The sequence below is a fragment of the Peromyscus leucopus genome, chromosome 5 (genome assembly GCF_004664715.2).
Source record: "Peromyscus leucopus breed LL Stock chromosome 5, UCI_PerLeu_2.1, whole genome shotgun sequence".
Taxonomy (NCBI): Eukaryota; Metazoa; Chordata; class Mammalia; order Rodentia; family Cricetidae; genus Peromyscus; species Peromyscus leucopus.
Window position 1 is genome coordinate 63,266,832 of NC_051067.1, and position 17,732 is coordinate 63,284,563.

The 17,732-nt window shown below is 45.1% G+C and overlaps 1 protein-coding gene across 3 annotated transcripts in view; it reads left to right on the forward strand.

Moving 5' to 3' along the window:
• The window catches only part of Camk1d (calcium/calmodulin dependent protein kinase ID), a 410,836-nt gene that overhangs the window by 335,114 nt on the left and 57,990 nt on the right, over positions 1–17,732 (forward strand). For all 3 annotated transcript variants that reach the window (XM_028891816.2, XM_028891804.2, XM_028891812.2), the window contains exon 4: positions 10,192–10,330. In XM_028891816.2, coding sequence (XP_028747649.1) covers positions 10,192–10,330 — 139 coding nt within the window. The remainder of the gene's footprint in view (positions 1–10,191; positions 10,331–17,732) is intronic.

The window sequence follows — 17,732 nt, forward strand, 5'->3', positions numbered from 1 at the left end:
GAAATACAAAGTGCTAAGCAAGAATGAAGCTGAGGACCTAATGGTGTGTGGGCACCAGGAGAGACTCGACTCCTCTGAAGCTGTGACATTCAAGCTGGGATCTTACATGATAAATGAAGGCAGGAGACTGAAAATAGGCAGAGGCTTGGCCTTTGAGATGCTCCGCAGGGAAAGGACCTGCCACCAACCTGACAGCCTGAGTTCAGTCCCTAAGAGTCACATGGTGGAAGGAGAAGATCAGCTCCCAGAAGTTGTCCTCTGATTCCCACATATGTGCTGTGACATGGATGTGTGTGCGCGCGCGCGCGCGCGCACACACACACACACACACACACACACAAAGTAAATAATAAATAATAAATAAATAAATGACTTGTTTAACATGCAAAGGTTCAACAGATACAGAGAATCTCTGGCCCAGCAGTTGGCTGAACAACAGACAGGCAACCCTTGGGTCATCTTTGCTCTTTTCAAAGCCATGTTCCATCTTCCTTTGCTTCTGTAAATGCATATGTCCTCCCTCCCGTGCATTGGAAGATGTCCCATAGAGATCCACATTAGCTAAGAAACAGCAGAACAGATACAAACACATACAGTCCAAAGAAAACAATGAGTAATAGGGTTGAAATGCATCCGTTAGATTTAACATAAAACCAGGGTTATCAGCTTTCTTCAGGTTCTGAGTCCCTAAGCATCTGTGAATTGCATAATTGCTCTCCATCAGTTTGGAACACACTTACCCAAGATAGGCCATGATATGCTCCCAGCCTGCTCCCACATGGGAGCTGTCACTTTTACAGACTCTGTAACCAGGTCCTGTCCTGAGACCTATTCCATAGCCTATTCTCGTTCAGTTTTTAGCTACTGAAGGAATGCAAATTTTCTATCATTCTACGAAGAGTATGATAAAAGAATAGTCGTGATTGAGAGTCACTTAGGGGATGGTAATACATGCCTCTGGGTGTGTCTGTGAGGATGTTTCCAGGCATTAACTTCAGGGGAAAGACCCTCTCTGAACATCAGTAGACCCATTAGGCTAGCGGAAAAGGGTTACACGAAATAAAAAAGAGAGTCACTGAGATTCAAACATTCCCATTTCTGCTTCCTGGTCTGCCAAGGTGTGAGCGAGCCACTACATACCGACACCTGTCACCATGAAGCCATCCACTACCATTCCTTCCTCTTCATGATGGACTATATCCTTTCAAACTGAGAGCCAAAATAAATCCTTCCTCCCTTAAATAGCTTTGTTCCAGACATTTGGTTACGCTGATGAGAAAAGTAGTTAATACTTCTGCCAAAGAAAATCTTTCTAATTGGAACTAATTTCAGAAAGGCCGATATGTAATTGTCAAAGAGCTAATTACAGGATTTTTCCAGTCTCATATTTAAGACACTCAAGACCATCTGTTGTCACAAGGCTCATGCTGAATGAGTTCACCCAGGTCACTTGTCATCTGGGGCTAATAAGAACTTCATTAACCTACAGCATCCCAGGCACATGCCACACTGGGGTGATAGCCTTCTCAGCCCCACCTGCAAACCCTTATACCCATGGAAAGGGACCTGCCATTGCAGAATCAAAGAACTCAATTGTAAGATCACATAGAAGGGTAGAAACTTGAACAAATTTCCATCCTAATGCTTGAATATATTAAAGACCCAGCCCATTTGTGGGAACAGGAAACGTGGGGCCTCCCCATCATTAAAAAGTAAATAAATAAAACAAAAGCTGCCCTGTGTCCTGCCTAGGTGGCAGTACTTTGTTCTTTTAAACTCCCTCCACGGGGTGCCTTGTCAGAAGTTTGACAAGGCATCTTTTCCCATTGTCTAACTTATTTTTAAAACATGTAGAATCATTCCTTTTATAGAAGAGAAAATGAGTCTCAGATAATTCAGTCCTGTGTGCCCTTCTTTGCATATTCAAGACTCATCCAATGCCAAGGTGTAGAAGGCATTGTGTATGCCAGGGACTCTGGGGACACTGCTGGGAGCCCTGACTTTGTGTTGTTCTCTGCCCCGCCACCCCTAACCCCCCCCCCCCCACACACACACAGACACACGTCTTTCAGTAGCAATGGTCAGGGTTGGCCAGGTGCCTTTTTTCATTTCCACGAAGTCACTTTTCTCCTGTTTCCTGCCTTTCTGTGTAGTCCTTAGCTAGCTCTTCCTTATCCGACCCAGCATTGTGTCCCCCTTTGCCCTAACCTAGACACCCTCTCTCAGTAGATCACACCTGTAACTTGACTGGAAAGATCTTTGACATACTGATGTCTCACTAGTTGTCAACTCTGTCCTTGGCTTAACCCTCTAAAGTTTACACACTCTTGATTTCTCTGTCTAGTAGGCATCTTAGTTCTATGTATCCTACCCAGGGCTCTAAGTCTGTGTCATTCAACATGTGCCTCCTAACACTAACTAAAGTTAAGTAAGATTAGAAAATCACTTCTTCAGTTAGTGAGACACATGCTATTAATGGCTACCAGATTGGACAATAGAGAAAACAAGTATTTCCATAATTAGAGAATTCTGTTTTCCAGCACCCTCCATAGTTTTACTATTCCAAAACTATACTTTTATCAGGGTCCTTGTATTAGCTAAGGGCTTCTATAGGAAAAAATTAGATAGTGGTTGGTTATCATAGATTCATGAGACTAAAGAGACTAAGATGTTCTACAACCTGCCATCTGCAAATTAGAAAGCCAGGAAAATCACTGACATACTTCAGTCCACATGCAAAGGCATGCAAACCAGGGGAGCCAGGGGTACACAGATGCATATCTAAAGATGGGGAAGGCCACCATTTCTGCTCTAGCCATCAGGCAAAAAGGAAAAAGAGTAAATTCTTCTTTCATCCATGTCTTCTTCTATTCAAAGTCTCAACAGATCATGGGATGCCCACCTGTGTTTGGGAGGGCTGCCTACTTCATGGAGTCCATCAATTGAAACAGTAATTTCTTCCTCCCTCACAAACATACTTAGAAATTATGCTCAACCAGAACCCTGGACACTCAATAACTCAGTCAAGGTAACAAAGAAACTCAATCATTGCAACTCCCAGTTCAGAGTGGTGTCACCATCTACCCACTCCTCACGTCCAAACTCAGAGGTGTTCTAGGGTCTTCTCCTTCCAGCAAACTGACACTAACTTCATCTGTGGACTTTCTCCAAAACATGCCCCACCCCTTTCCAGTGATCTTGGACTGCTGTGTCCCTCAGTCAGATACCAACCCCTCCACTTACTTCCCCCTAATCTGCCTGCTTCCACTCTAGCTTGTACAACCCATCTCCAGCAGTGACCAGAAGTGAATGGGGAGGTGTGTAAGACAAAACACATTGTATGAAATCCTCAAAGAACTAATTTAAAAAAGTACTTCTTCTTTTAAGAATACTCTGGCTGGGCAGTTGTGGCACACACCTTTAATCCCAGCACTTGGGAGGCAGAGCCAGGCGGATCTCTATGAGTTCAGGGCCAGCCTGGACTACAGAGTGAGGTCCAAGACAGGCACCAAAACTACACAGAGAAACCCTCTCTCAAAAAAACAAAAAAATAAAATAAATAAAAATACTCTGTTTATATCTGTACTGCATTTTAATTAGATTATTTGTTTCTTGATGTCCAGTTGCTTGAGTTCTTTATTTTTAGATATTAGCCCTCTATTGGATGTGTAGTTGGCAAAAATCTTTTCCCGTTCTGTAGCCCACTGCTTTGTCTAAATGGTGGTGTCCTTTGCCTTATAGAAGCCTTTCGGTTTCATGAGGTCCCATTTATTAATTATTATTCTTTCCTGTGTGTACTGTATCTCTTGTTCATCTCTTCTCTTGGATACTGGAGATCAAATCTAAGTCCTTACATAGGCTAAGCACCCCTTCCATGGCTGATTCCATTGTCTCTTTTTATAAGGTTATTAGTAAGTAAGATGAACTACTTTGCCTTAATTAATTTTTTCAAAGGCTCTGACTCTAATTGGAGCCACTGAGGTATACTGGAGAGTTGAGATTTAAAGATACAGAGTTTAGGGTGGGAAACACAGTTCAGCTCTATTGTGCCACATATGAAGAAGACAAAATAAGCAGAATCAAAATATAATGGTACATAGGGGGTTAAATTTTTCTGGTCCATTAGATGGAAAGGCATTTGTTTGTATTTTGGAAATCCCTGAACAGATTGAAGCCTGGCAGATACTGTGAAATGGAGTTCTAAGAATAAATTGTTTTTGAAAATTATTGAAGTAGGATTTGATGAAGGAGGAAAGTCTTGATGGCAGAGGTGGGGTGAAGTAGAGCCTTGTTCTCACTGTAATGGTTGAGGGTGTCCCCCAGGAGCAAAGTTGTGGGGACCAGAGTTCAGTGCAGGAATGGGAATGCTAGGCATTAGACTGGAAAGGTGAGGGGCTGCCCTGACTGACAGAGGAAAATCCCAGGCACTGACAAGTTGAGACTTGATTGATGAAAAAGTGGAGAAGGAAAATTTGCCCTCTTTTGGCCCCCACCCCCAAACCTGGCCTCATCTGCCCTCTGGATCTCATGGTTTCTCCATTAAAAGAGGCTTCATTGGTAGAATCTCTTAATCACAACCTATATGGTCCAGGAAGACCTTCCCCCCACCCCAGGACTAAATATAAAGAGAGCACTTGATTCTCAGAAAACACATTTCCAGCCAGCCTGGCTGAATGGAAGGGGTACATGAAGACCACATTGCTCTTGTACTGTTCCAATGTCTTCCTTCTGTGCTGTCCCTGCCCTGTTACAGGACACCCTTATGTAACTTCTTATGACGGCTTCTTGTACCTGCCTGGTACAAGAGCACAGCACTCTTTAGTCTTCTCCCTGTTACTCGATCTCATCTAAGAAGCATTCTATGATCGGTTAGTGGAACTCATCTCCCTGTTAATCTATCTCATCTAAGTAGTGTTCTATGATAGGTTAGTGGAACTCATCATCCAGCCATCACTATGGGCACTTCTGTTGGTGGTTGTGTGGGTGGTGTTGTTAGAGGGTCTATTAGTTACTTTTCTCACTACTGATATCAAATACCTGACAACAAACAACTTAAGTGAAGAGATCACTTTGGCTTGTAGTTTAAGGGGATCCAGCCTATCATAGTAGAGAAGGCGGGGCATCGGGAGCATGCAGTGCTTGTCCACATTGGATCCACAGTCGGAGGAAAGACTGCACAGGAAGTAGAATACCAAAGCCATCATCCCTCACCCCCCAGTGAATCCCTTCTTCCAATGAGGCTCCAAAGCAGAACCACCTGCTAGGGACCAAGTATTGGCTAACATTTCACATTCACACCGTAACAGTTTTACATATAATTTTACATAGTAATGAGCATCAAATTTTAAGATAACAGAACACTGTCTTTTAAAATCAGGTAGTGGGGGCTAAGAAGACAGTTTAACAAGCAATGTACTTGTTATGCAAGCTTTAGGATCCACCACTGACCAGCCATTCTAAGCAAATCAGTGAGCACCAGGTTCGGTGAAAAAACCTATCTCAAAATGTAAGGTGGAAAATGATTGAGGGAGATATTTAACATTGACCTCTAGCTTATCCACATCCCCACATAAGTGCAGAGAGAGAGAGAGAGAGAGAGAGAGAGAGAGAGAGAGAGAGAGAGAGAGAGAACCATGTGGATAAGTTCAAGTACATGCAAACAATAGGGTTTGCACTATAATTGTTGGTGCCCTCGAGAAGTTACACCGCATGGTAGTCCACAAACCAGTCAATCCAAGCTTAATGTTTTCTCAGTACAGCAGCTTTGAAATGGTATCATGTCTCTTGACAATTATTTTTTTCCACTCATAGGGATTTACATAGTTTAAAAGCTTTACAAATAAACTGAATTTTCACTGAGATTGTGACATCAAAGTATTTCACCTTTGCATATTTAAAGTTGACCCACTATGGCAGCTGTGGACAGTAATAGGCAAAGAGAGCCACAGTAGCAAAGTTCAGTGTAAACTCCAGCAGTCATCGGAACTGGAATCCAGGAGAACAAAGAAATGTGGACCATGTCTTGTGTCCTTGGTGTTTGGTAGCCAGTTTGTCTTCCTGTGTCTGCATCCCCTGAGACTGAACCTCTCCCTCCACGGTTGCCTCTATGTTGACCTTCTGAAGCACAATGAAAATTAATACTCATTATGATATTAAAATTATGACCATGTTGGATCTTTAGGAAGTGAATAGAGGGAGGCTGGGGATAAAGCGTGGTAGAGAAGTGCTTGCTGTACAAGCATGAAGACCTGGATTCGATCCCCAGCACTCACATAGGAAACGCTTGCAGGTGAGACAGTATGTGCCTGTAATGGTAATGCAGGAAATTGACTACAAAAGGCTCCCTGGGGTTTGATGGCCAGTCTAGACAAGTGATACCAACCTCTGGCCTCCACATGCATATGCACATACATACCAGCCATGTACACACACATATACACATATACACACACAGAGGTGATTAAAGCTCTATTCTCATACATGGATGAGTCTGATGATATAATGAATGAATTAATGGCCAGTGGATTCTTTCAAGTGGATTCAGTATACAGCTGCTTTGGCTGGGGCTGCTGTGTATCCCTTTCACTCTCCATGCAACACCTTTCGTACCTCAAGACTCTGCCAGCAAGAAGCCCATTGCCAGACGCAGCCTCTTGGCCTTGGATCAGAACCAGAGCCTAGCTAAGGTTCATCTTTGTAACTCACCTAATTGATACTATGTTGATAGCAATGGAAGACCAAGACAACTTCCATTCATTTATTGGATTGCATCATCCTTTCTTACGGTTCTCCTCCCTTTCCCAAATCTCCTGATACCTTACCCCCACCCTAATTTCATCACGATGCTCTTCCTGCTTTAATTGGAGTGTTCCATTTTTAACATGCGGCTTTAGCCCTTTCACAGCAGAGGCTTCCTAGAGATGACAGTCGTCAAGAAGGTGGCCTCTCCACACAACTCACACAGGTCAGCTAGCCTAAGAATGTGACCTGTGTCTCACCACGAGACTCTTTCCTCTGCTGATGCTGCAACAGTATAACTTCTCATGTCTGCTTCACATGTGTTTTCAAGAATAAGCAGGTGTCTTACTCAGTGGAGGGAAGTGTCTTTTCTCACAGCCCTGGAGGAGGGGGCTGCAAGCATAGGTTAATTCTGCTGGGAACTGCTCTTTTCCTTGCTCGTGGTGGCTTCCAGGGCAGATGGGACAGAGATCTCCTTATAAGGATCTAAGTCCATCATGGCAGCACCACCATTTATGACCTTACCTCAACCTCAGGATATCCCGAAGGTCTGCCCCCCAAATACTATCACTTTGAGACAACCAGCTTCAAAGCAGGAATTTGGAGATTCGTTCATTTCTTAACAGTGGGCGTTGAAAAAAAAAATGCGTGCCTTATGAGGTTTTTTTTTTTTTTGAAAGTATAAAGTGATTTGCAAATTTAAGATTTCTTTTTAAATTAATATTGTTACTTTTTTCTGTCAAGTTTCTAAACATTTCCCCAGAGCCCTGGTTTCTAAGGAAACCAAATTCTTCCTGAGCGATATTCAGAAGCAGAACTCTGGTGCAATGTGAAGTTTACGATGTCAAATCTTAAATGTCCAGCTAGTGAGGCCTGTGACAGCAACTGACCATCCCCTGATGCTGATGCTCCAGCTTCCACTGCACCTCTGTCCCATGGACATGCACATATTTTCATTTTAGAGAATCCATCAAGACCTTAAATATACCACTGTAGAAAAAGACCTCCCAAGAGTAGGAAGCCGGGCAGATGGGGTTCAAGGGAGGCAGAGGAGCAGGCAAGGTTGGGCTATGGAATGCCTGGTCAGGAGGTGAGATGGTGGGCGGGGTAAGGATTATTGCCTGTCCTCCAGCAGCTGCAGAAGAGACAAAGGGGTGACAAGTGGTGACAAGCTGGCCATGGAAGGGAGGGCGTCCCTGGAAGGTGGAGCAATGTTAACAGATGAGCGATGTCTTTTACCCCTCTGTAGTTGATGCTACTTAGCTTGGATGTGGAGCTGGTGACATGGTGTGTGCGTGGGCCCATGCTGATGAGTAGTGGGCACCCAGGGAAAGCTGAATGAGTGTGGAGTAAATAATGAGGTGAGTGCCTGCAGGGCATCCATGCTCACCTTGCCCCTCTGCTGCAGTCCTCCTAAGGTAGTACACCCCCTGGTTCTGCAGAGGGTCAGATATTGAAATCCACTGGGGCTCTAGAAACCCTTTGCATTTCTAGAAAAAAAAAGAATGTAGAGAATTTGGTATCACTTGCCAAGACAGGATGTCTGGGGAGCTTGGCTCACTGCAGGATAGATTGTTTAGACGACATGGTTGTCAGGAAATACTGCCATCTTTGTTGTTTTCCTGTCTTTTCACTCTTTGGGTTTTTTTTTTTTTTTTTTTTTTTTTTTATTGCTCCTGAGTGCCTCGCCTTCTAGATTGTCAGTTTGCTTTGCAAGGGAAACATTCTCCAAGCACATTATTGCTTAGAACAACGACAGGTAATAGAATAAAACTCCAAAACACGGGTCTTTTATAGCTGCAGTTGTTTTTATTGTCATTATTAGCTTTTTGCAGAGACGGTTTCAGTGGATCCATTATTGCACATTAATTGCCATGACTTGCAGAAAGTGAATCATATCTTCGCGTCTGTGTGTGCCACTGCTAACATCTATCTTTTGTTGTATTAAAACTGTAAAAACAGGAGTTGTTTTAAAAGCTGGTTTATGGTTTTAATATTTCTAAGAAATATATGTTTTATGTGGTTTTGGAAATTTGGATTTTTTTAATAGTATGTCCCTTGAGTTTCTTTCCACAATGCCTTAATTATTTAGGTAGGGCACTGTTCTTTCAGTGATACATGCCTTCTCAAGCTTTGAAGGTAGTTGGTTGTCTCTGTCTTGTTGATTCATCAGGGTTGCAGCCGCATAGAGTGGCAGGGTGAAAGGTGTGATATGGCAGGGTCAGAGCCAGCATATCTACCTGCCCTTAACTATGGCCACTGTAAGTTCACATTTGGGTGTGTATTGAAAACACCAAACCCATCAAATGAAATATAAAACTCAAAGTAAGTTAGAATGAAACGTTGTCACCAGCTCCATATCCGAGCTGTGTGATGCAGTGCCCTCCTTTTCATTATTTTATTTTGAGTTGGGGGGGGGTGTGTCTCACTGTGTAGCCCAGGCTAGCCCCAAACTTGCCACCTTCCTGCCTCCGCATCTTAAGTCTTGGTTTTGCAGGTATGCATCACCACACCTGGCATAGTGCCTTTCCCCGTCCTCATTCTTTTCTGTAAGTCCCCAGTGCTTTGAGAGTCTGATAACTTTGAAGGGTGCACACCTACTGATTGCTGAAAAGAGTTGATTAGATTCATCCACTCGTTTACATCAGGAGAAAGGCCAAGGTCCAAAGTTCTAAAAAGCACTCATGTACCCAGTGTCTTAGGGCCTAACATTGACCAAAACTCCAGACCCCTGCTGGGAGGTCAGTATATTGCTCCCAAACTTCCTTGTCATGTAAGACCCCTGCTGCAACCCCTACCCATACACACAAAAACATCAGTCCAGTGTCATCTGCTTATATTAGATGATGGTTAGTCAGGGAGGCCATTTCGACTTTATATTTTCACAGCAGAAGAGATAATAGAGACCAAGGTCAAGAAAGACTTCTTAGGAATAGCTATGCCACAGTCTTGGGGTTGTTTGTTTGTTTGTTTTTGTGTGTGTGTGTTTCTACTTTCCTTTTATTCTACCCATATTTACTGCTGTGACATAGGTACCTTTTCTAGGGATTGCTCCAGGGGAAATTGTTGGGCAAACTCTAAATTGAGAATTGGGTTCATGTTTTAAATTTACTTTTAAAAACAAAGTTTGTGGACTGGAGAGATAGCTCAGTGGTTAAGAGTATTGGCTGCTCTTCCCGAGGTCCAGAGTTCAGTTCTCACCAACCAAGTGGTAGCTCACAACTGCCTCTAATAGAATCTGATGCCCTCTTCTGTCATGCAAGTATTCATTCATGCAAATAGAGCATTTATATGCATAAAATACATAAATAAATAAAAAAAGAAATGCTAGGTCAAGTTTAAAAAAACAACAAAGTTTGCTCTTTTATCCTACTGAGAACTCTGAGTGATGATTTTGCCTGCATCATTCCGCAGTCGTCTGTGTCTCTAATGTCTAATTTATTTGTTCCACAGTGTGTCCGGTGGAGAACTCTTTGATCGGATAGTGGAGAAGGGGTTTTACACAGAGAAAGACGCCAGCACTCTCATCCGCCAGGTCCTGGACGCCGTGTACTATCTCCACAGGATGGGCATCGTCCACAGGGACCTCAAGGTGAGGCGTTGTTCCGCAATACCATCCAACTATTCCACAACCCACAACGCACCTGCTGGAGAGGGCTGGCTATGGGGAAGGGATGAGGCTGCTTTGAGAAGAGACAGGTGGAAAGGGCGGCCGTGTACTTTTTGGGTGTCAGTGCATTGAGGCCCAGAAGTAGTTTAAAAGAGAATGAAGATCAATGTAGCTGGCCACCATTTACAAGATTCTGTAGCCATGAGGCAGCCCACAGGTCCATAGAGAGGTGGTTGTGTATTAATTCAAGAACATTGAAAAGAACATCCTGTACATGGCAGGAAAACCATGGAAACCCTTCATCCCCAGTGCTGGTTAGGTTGTGGGGTGTGTATGTGTGTGTGATTTTGTTTGTTTTGTCAGTTTGACACAAGCTAGAGTGATCAGGGAAGAGAGAACCTCAACTGAAATAATGCCTCCATAAGAACGGCCTGTAGGCAGGACGTGGGGGCAGTGTGATCAGTGATTAATATGCGAGGGCCCAATCCACTGTGGGCAGTGCTACCTCTGAGCAGGTGATCCTGGGCTGTAAGAAAAGCAAGCTGAGTGAGCCATGGAGATCAAGCCAGTAAACAGCAGTCCTCTATGGCTTCTGAATCAGTTCCTGCCTCCGGGTTCCTGCCTTGAGTTCCTTCCCTTACTTCCCTCAATGATAGACTATGACCCAGGACTTGTAAGATGAACTCAACCCTTTCCTACCTAGGATACCCCCAGCGGAGCTCTTCAGGGCCATGTCCCACACCCAGCCCTTTATAAACACTGTAGCCATATGTGAAAGAGAAGGAAGAGCAGGCAGAGTGTGGGGTACAGGACGAAGGTGGGCACTGCAGTAGGTACTGTAAATGAGCTTCCAGGTACAGCTGTCCTCTGGTGTCCTGGAGGTCCCTCTCCCTCCTCCCCTCTCTTCTATTCCCTCCTCCCCTCTCTCCTTCCTCTCCTCCTCTCTTCCCCTTCATTCACAGTCTCCCCATTTCCTTGTTTTCCCTCCTTCCCTTCCTGTTGGTTTTATCTAGTTGCTTTTTTGAATAGAATTTTATTATGCAGACAAAACTGGCTTCAGGTCTCTGGCTTTCACCTCCTGGGTGATGAGACTGTAAGTCATTGTCTTTTCTGAGGTGTGGGTATAGTGACTCTTCATCTATTAGCACTGAAGAGTTTGGGCCTTATAGTGGCCACCTTCGTGTCCCATTCCCTTCCCCTCACCCAGATTTTAGTAGCTGTCATACACAAGGACTGGGAAGTCAGTGAGAGCAGTGCTGTTGAGCCCAGGTTGTGGTGTGACTTCATGCTACAGTGTTACAGGTCCAGCCTCCACACCCTACTGTGTGAGTGAGACAGATGTCCACCCCCAGAACATATGTGCACCACTCAACATATAAACACAAGGATGACTTGCAAGCACGCTGCCCTTAGCAGGAAGTAAGCTAGAGTCAACTATAAACATTCGTTAAACAGAAGTTGAGCATCTCTCCATCATCTGCTCTTGGGTATCAAGGAGTAGAATGGCATAGCTTTCCCTTCATGAAGACTCCCCTTTGGGTTGGGGTGTGGCTTGGTGGCTGAGCACTTGCCTGGCATGTTCAAACTCTAGGTTCCATGTCTAGTGACACAACATTTTTTTTTTTTTTTTTTTCGAGACAGGGTTTCTCTGTGTAGCTTTGCGCCTTTCCTGGGACTCACTTGGTAGCCCAGGCTGGCCTCGAACTCACAGAGATCCGCCTGGCTCTGCCTCCCGAGTGCTGGGATTAAAGGCGTGTACCACCACCGCCCAGCAACATTTTTTTATTAATAATTTTTTTCATTTATTTTACATACCAACCAGAGTTTCCTCTTCCTCCTCTCCTCCCACCCCCCACCTCACACCTCCCATCTACCCCCCTCCCCATCTACTCCTCCTCCATCTCCATTCAGAAACAGGCAGGCCTCCCATGAACGTCAACAAAGCATGGCACATTAATTTGAGGCAGGACCATATTTTTTTAAAAAAATCAATTTATAAAGAAAAGATGTACTCTGGAGTTTTCTCTTTTTCTTTCCATGTATCATTTTCTCTCATCATTTTTCTGGTTCCATTTTTTCCCTTTTCCATAGTCATCTTAGGACCTTCTAGAGATCTCCTTTCCGAGATGTGAAAGTGTTAACCTCAATCAGTGTTGGGGAGGTGCGCGGAGGTCAGTACGATCTCTGTGTTCTGGCTCTGCCCATAAGGACTGTGATCAAGCAGGTCTGCAGAAGACCCATGAATTTGCCTTTCTAAGTGAGTGGTGATGCCTTTCAGGTGACAGTGAGGCCAGTCTGGGGACCCCGCTTGAGGAAACACCAGAGAAAGAGACATGGGGATGTCAACAAGCCCTTCTGGCCTCTGCTATCTTCTTGGTAGCAAGTGGGCTGTGAGTATGATGAGCTCATCCTTGGAGCCCCAGGCTCTGCTGGGTAAGAGAGAAGCTAGGTCAGCCAGCCCTTGGCCTCCCTCCATGCGGAGTGGCACTCCTGCCCTGCTCTTTTGTGCCCCCCCCCCCCCCCCCGCCACATGCCACGTCTGTGCTTTGAACCTACAGCGGTTGCTATCAAGCTGTTGCTAAGCAAGTTAGTGCTGCAACTTCAGAGAGGTGGTGTGCAGGGCCGTCGGCACTTCCTAGGAAAATAAGTTATAAACAATTAGGAATTATCCAGGAAGAGCGGTGTTCGTGTCCCCCTTAAAAAGTGGGTCAGTGAGACAGGAGACCATTTTCCACTTCTACCTAGAGCTGCTGACAAGTGCTTGCAGCTCTCAGCCTGGGGCACTTTGGGAACACCAGGCCCTTCCGGAAGTGCATCCCATGGCAATCAAAAAGAAGGGGGAAGATGATTTGACGACTGGGCTTACCCTTGTGGCAGAACACAGTGGCTGCGTTAGGATTTTTGTGTGATCTCTTTTCAGAGGCTCCAAGGAGTTTCATCCATGTGGTGTTAAATTTTCATCAACTCCTGATAACACGAAGGCCACCCAATCTAAGCTACAGCAACAGCCAGCCTGTGGTGCTAATCAAAGCCATACGTAGGGTCTGCGATGCTACCCTAACCCGTGATCAAACATACCCGCTTCTCCTTCCAAATAGATGTTCTTATGTGGGCCCTAGGAAACCACTGGAGACAACCCAGTGCTCTGTTTTGTTAAAGTCCAGGGAGTGAGAAAGGAAGTGTGTACGACTCCCACATGGAACTTGGATGGGTTCCTTAGCTCTGCCTTATTGATACTTAGAGACGGAGGACCCTGTGTGGGCAGCAGCCCTGGGCCCTGCAGGCTGCTTAGCAGCTCCCCTGAATTCTATCCTCTAAATTTCCAACACCCTTCCTGGAGGCATAGAAACGAAAATGTCTCTAGGCTTTGCTGGATTTTGTCCACGGAGGGACACAACTGCCCCCTGTTGAGATGACTGGATTCATCGTGTTGTTCTGTGCAGCAGTAACTTTCCCAGAAATGTGTTGAATGGGATCTTTTTAAGGAGTATTATGTAAATTATTACCAAGAAGGGAGCTTCATAGTCTAATTTGAATGTTTGCCCACAGTTGTCTTACAGAAATGCCATAATATGCAACAAAATAACTTTTCAGGTGAGCCCAGGCCCTTCAAAGGGTCCCCTTCTGGCAGGAAGAACTGTGATGTGGTGCATATGCTCTTTGTGGCCTTCACACGCACAGCCTTCATACTGCTCCTGATGACCTTTCACCCAGATCACCCCTTGGGTCATCCCTTGGCCACTTCACCTCTGCCTCTCTACCCCCACCTGCCGGGAAAAGCCTTGTTGCCATTACCAAACCTTGAGGCCACTCAAAGTATTGATCCCAACAGTGACTATCTAGCTGCTTTAACCCTCTTCGGAGATAACTGTTCAGGAAAGCATCTTACTGACCAGAATGAACCACCTGTGGGGTTAGGTGTGTGTGTTGGGGGTGGCTTGGCGATCTCTTGCCTGAGTTGAACTTCCTTTGGTACCATGAGTCATGTGCTTATCTCTCCAGCTGTAGAAATCCTGGGGCAAGGAAAAGTAAAAGCCAGTGGTGGTGAAATGGAGCCCTCTTTTGGCATCTGTGACTGAGTCTTGCAGTTCATTAATGGATAATTCCTAAACCCCATGCATTTTACAACAAGAGGAAGCCCCTCTCCCATTTCCCAAGCATTTCAACTGTTTTAACTACAGACTGGTCCATTTCAGTTTCCTTTCAAAGCCTCCAACAGCATCACTTGATTTCCTTCAAATCTCACTCTTCACAAAATTGTCATGGTGACTCCCGACTCCAATTACTCTTTGTATCACTACTGCAGGTGACTGAAAATATTTTTCCCTTTGGATTCTGTTAAAGGGAAAAAAATGTTTTGACATTTGTTGCAGCAAGAAAGAAGCCTTTTTTTTGAGACTGCTGCCATAGGGGAGATAGATTGAGCCCTGCTCTGGCTCTGAGCACAAGAGGAGCAAGTGATACTTGGAGTAGAACAGGGCTGGGATGGAGGAGAGCACAGGGCCTGCAGGGTTGCTAAGAAGGACTGGGTAGAGCAGGGGTGGGGGGAGGAGAGCACAGGGCCTGCAGGATTACTAAGAAGGACTGGGTAGAGCAGGGGTGAGGGGAGGAGAGCACAGGGCCTGCAGGATTGCTAAGAAGGACTGAGTAGAGCAGGGGTGGGGGGAGGAGAGCACAGGGCCTGCAGGGTTGCTAAGAAGGACACTGGGTAGGTGATTCAGTCCTCCAAATGCTCGCACAAGCATGAAGACCTGAGATGGATTTGGTCACCAGCCCCACATAAAGACGCCAGGCATGGCAAAGCACACCTGTAATCCCAGCACTGGGGAGGCAAAGACAAGAGGATCCCTGGAGCTCACTGTCCAGACAGGCTGAGCCCAGTTGGCCGCCCCAGATTCAGTGGAAAGAGCCTGTCTCAAAAATGAAAGCATTTGAGGAAGATCCTCAGTGTTGACCTCTGGCCTCCACGTGTTCCAACACTTTAGCACACACACACACACACACACACACACACACACACACACATACACACACACTAAAATAATTTTTTAAAGGAAATTATTAAGAAGAGACATTAGGAGTTTTGCTAAGACAGCCTAACAGTGGTGAGGACTAGGGCAGTGTTGGATGTAGCTCAGTGGTAGAGCCCTTACCCTAGCACATCAAGGGCCCTGGGTTTGACCCACAGTGTCATAAAATAATAAATGAATGAATGAATGAATAAATAAATAAATAAATAAGGATAATAAAATAATAATTAAAAAAAAGAAATAAAGTGACCTCACAAGTCTCGCACTAAAGTCAGACCAAGGACTCATAAGTGGACAAAGATTCTCCTCTTTGACTCAAATTGATTATAAGAATCATCTTAAATCTATTGAACACAAGATATCCCCACATATCTGACCAAACCTCTTATCTCCCACCGTCAATACCATGTCACCCTGTCTAATGCCTGAAGCAAAAGTCCTATCAAGTTGGCCTTGCCACTGTCCGCCTTAGTCACAGTTCTTCCCCTGACTGTCCTCCAACCTGCCCATGGCTGAAAATTGCCACTTAGCCTCTGTAGCACTGGACTTGAATCAGTCCCTCTTCCTATAAAGCCCCAGGGTGGCAGTGAAGAGTACTCATTGCCCTTAAAAATGTCAAAGTAAGTGTTTATTTAACAGCATCAGAAGCACCAGAGGAAGAACTTGGTCATTTTTCAGGGGTGGGGATTCCCTCTAAAGTGAGTTCACTTCATCCATGCTGAGACTCTGCTTGGCTGGCCTGGCTAGAGAAAGAGGAGCTTGAGAGGTCAAAGTCAAGGCTTTGCTCTGAAGAGGGCTCAGAGGACCTTGGCCAAGGTTTGGTCAAGGACAGGGTCTTGGACAATCCTTACAGTTTCTTCATAGCAGAGACTGCATGCCAGAGTTCCTGCCTGCAGAGATCTACTCCCACCCCATCTCAGATCTACCAAAGGATGTTTCTCCTCTGTTTAATATCCTCACAGTGAACAGTTGATGATGGTATACAAAAGACCAAGAAACACGTTTTAGACAAGTTTTGTCACTCTACTTACAATAATTCCTAAAATTCAATGTGCAGCAACCAAGATTTGCCCCAGAAGCCTGACAGGAGAATATGGCTTTATCCTTGGTCTGGGGGGTGGGTAGTCAGTCTGGAAATAGGATGAGAAAAAGATCTTCCATTCAAGATCCTTCATTCTGCTCTCATTCCTTTAAGGTTTATTGTAGACAAGAGCCACAAGTACTTATTCACTCACTAAATCTTCAGAATTGTCCTAGTGGTTAGATGTTCCAGGACTGTCCTGACAACCATTCCCCTGAGAGATAGCATCAACTGAAGCCACACAAAGAGTAAAGGATAAATAAAAATACAAGTTTGTCTTCCATGTTGAGTTTCTCAGCCCCGTGGAGCTGGGGCTAGCCCGAGGCAGGTGCATCATGGTACCCATAAGCCCCACCCCAATCCTTGCCAGCACCAATGACAATCTGCAGGTTTGCCTAAAACTCCATGTAAATAATATTTTATTGTCTGCCCCAAGGAAGTCCCTCCTATATGTCACTGATATTGCAAAAATCACAGTGAAGACATGCTGAGCACAGAGATATACCCCTGTAATCCCAGGAGGCTGAGGCAGGAGGATGATAAGTTTGAAGCCAGTCTGGATCCCACAGCAAGTTCCAGGCCAGCGTAGACGACATAATAAGATCCCATATCAAAGTAAAATGACACAGACAACCAACCAAACAAATCGAAGACTGAAGGTCTGGAAGGTGGCCTGAGACCTCGGCTGTGTGGAACCCCTATGCTCTCCCTTCATAGGAAGACACTGGCCTGTGCTTGACAGAAAGGCAGAGGCATCTGCAGCCACATGACAAGGAAGTGCCGCTTTTTTCATTTCCAAAGTTCTCCTCCTTCCCCTGAGAGGGGTGTGAGCAGGTAGTGGATGAGCTCAGCAAGGTGCAGCCCATCTGCCAGGATTGCAAGACATGGCGGGACAGCCAGGAGAGAGGCTTGCATCACAGCAAAGTAACCTGCAAGTGTCTCTGGCTTAAAAAGAAAGAAAAGAAAAGAAAAGAAAAGAAGAAAAAGGAACTCATGAGAACCTGCAAATTCTGCAAACGTGGTTTCATCGCTTAGGAATCCTGTTCCCCTAGCCAAGAACTGAAATGACAAGGTCTGAGAGCCATCGGCTTCTTAGGTTCCCTCAAAACCTGGTTTTTCATTTCCAAGAGGCAGAAATACTAGCCAAGGCAAAGAATGACATTGAAGACTTGCTTGTGCCAATGCTCTGCGGGGCCCTCTGCGGCCTGCTTAGTGGGCACCGCTGTTTTAATTAACATCTGTTGACGGAGACATTGTCTATACTAAAGGTCAA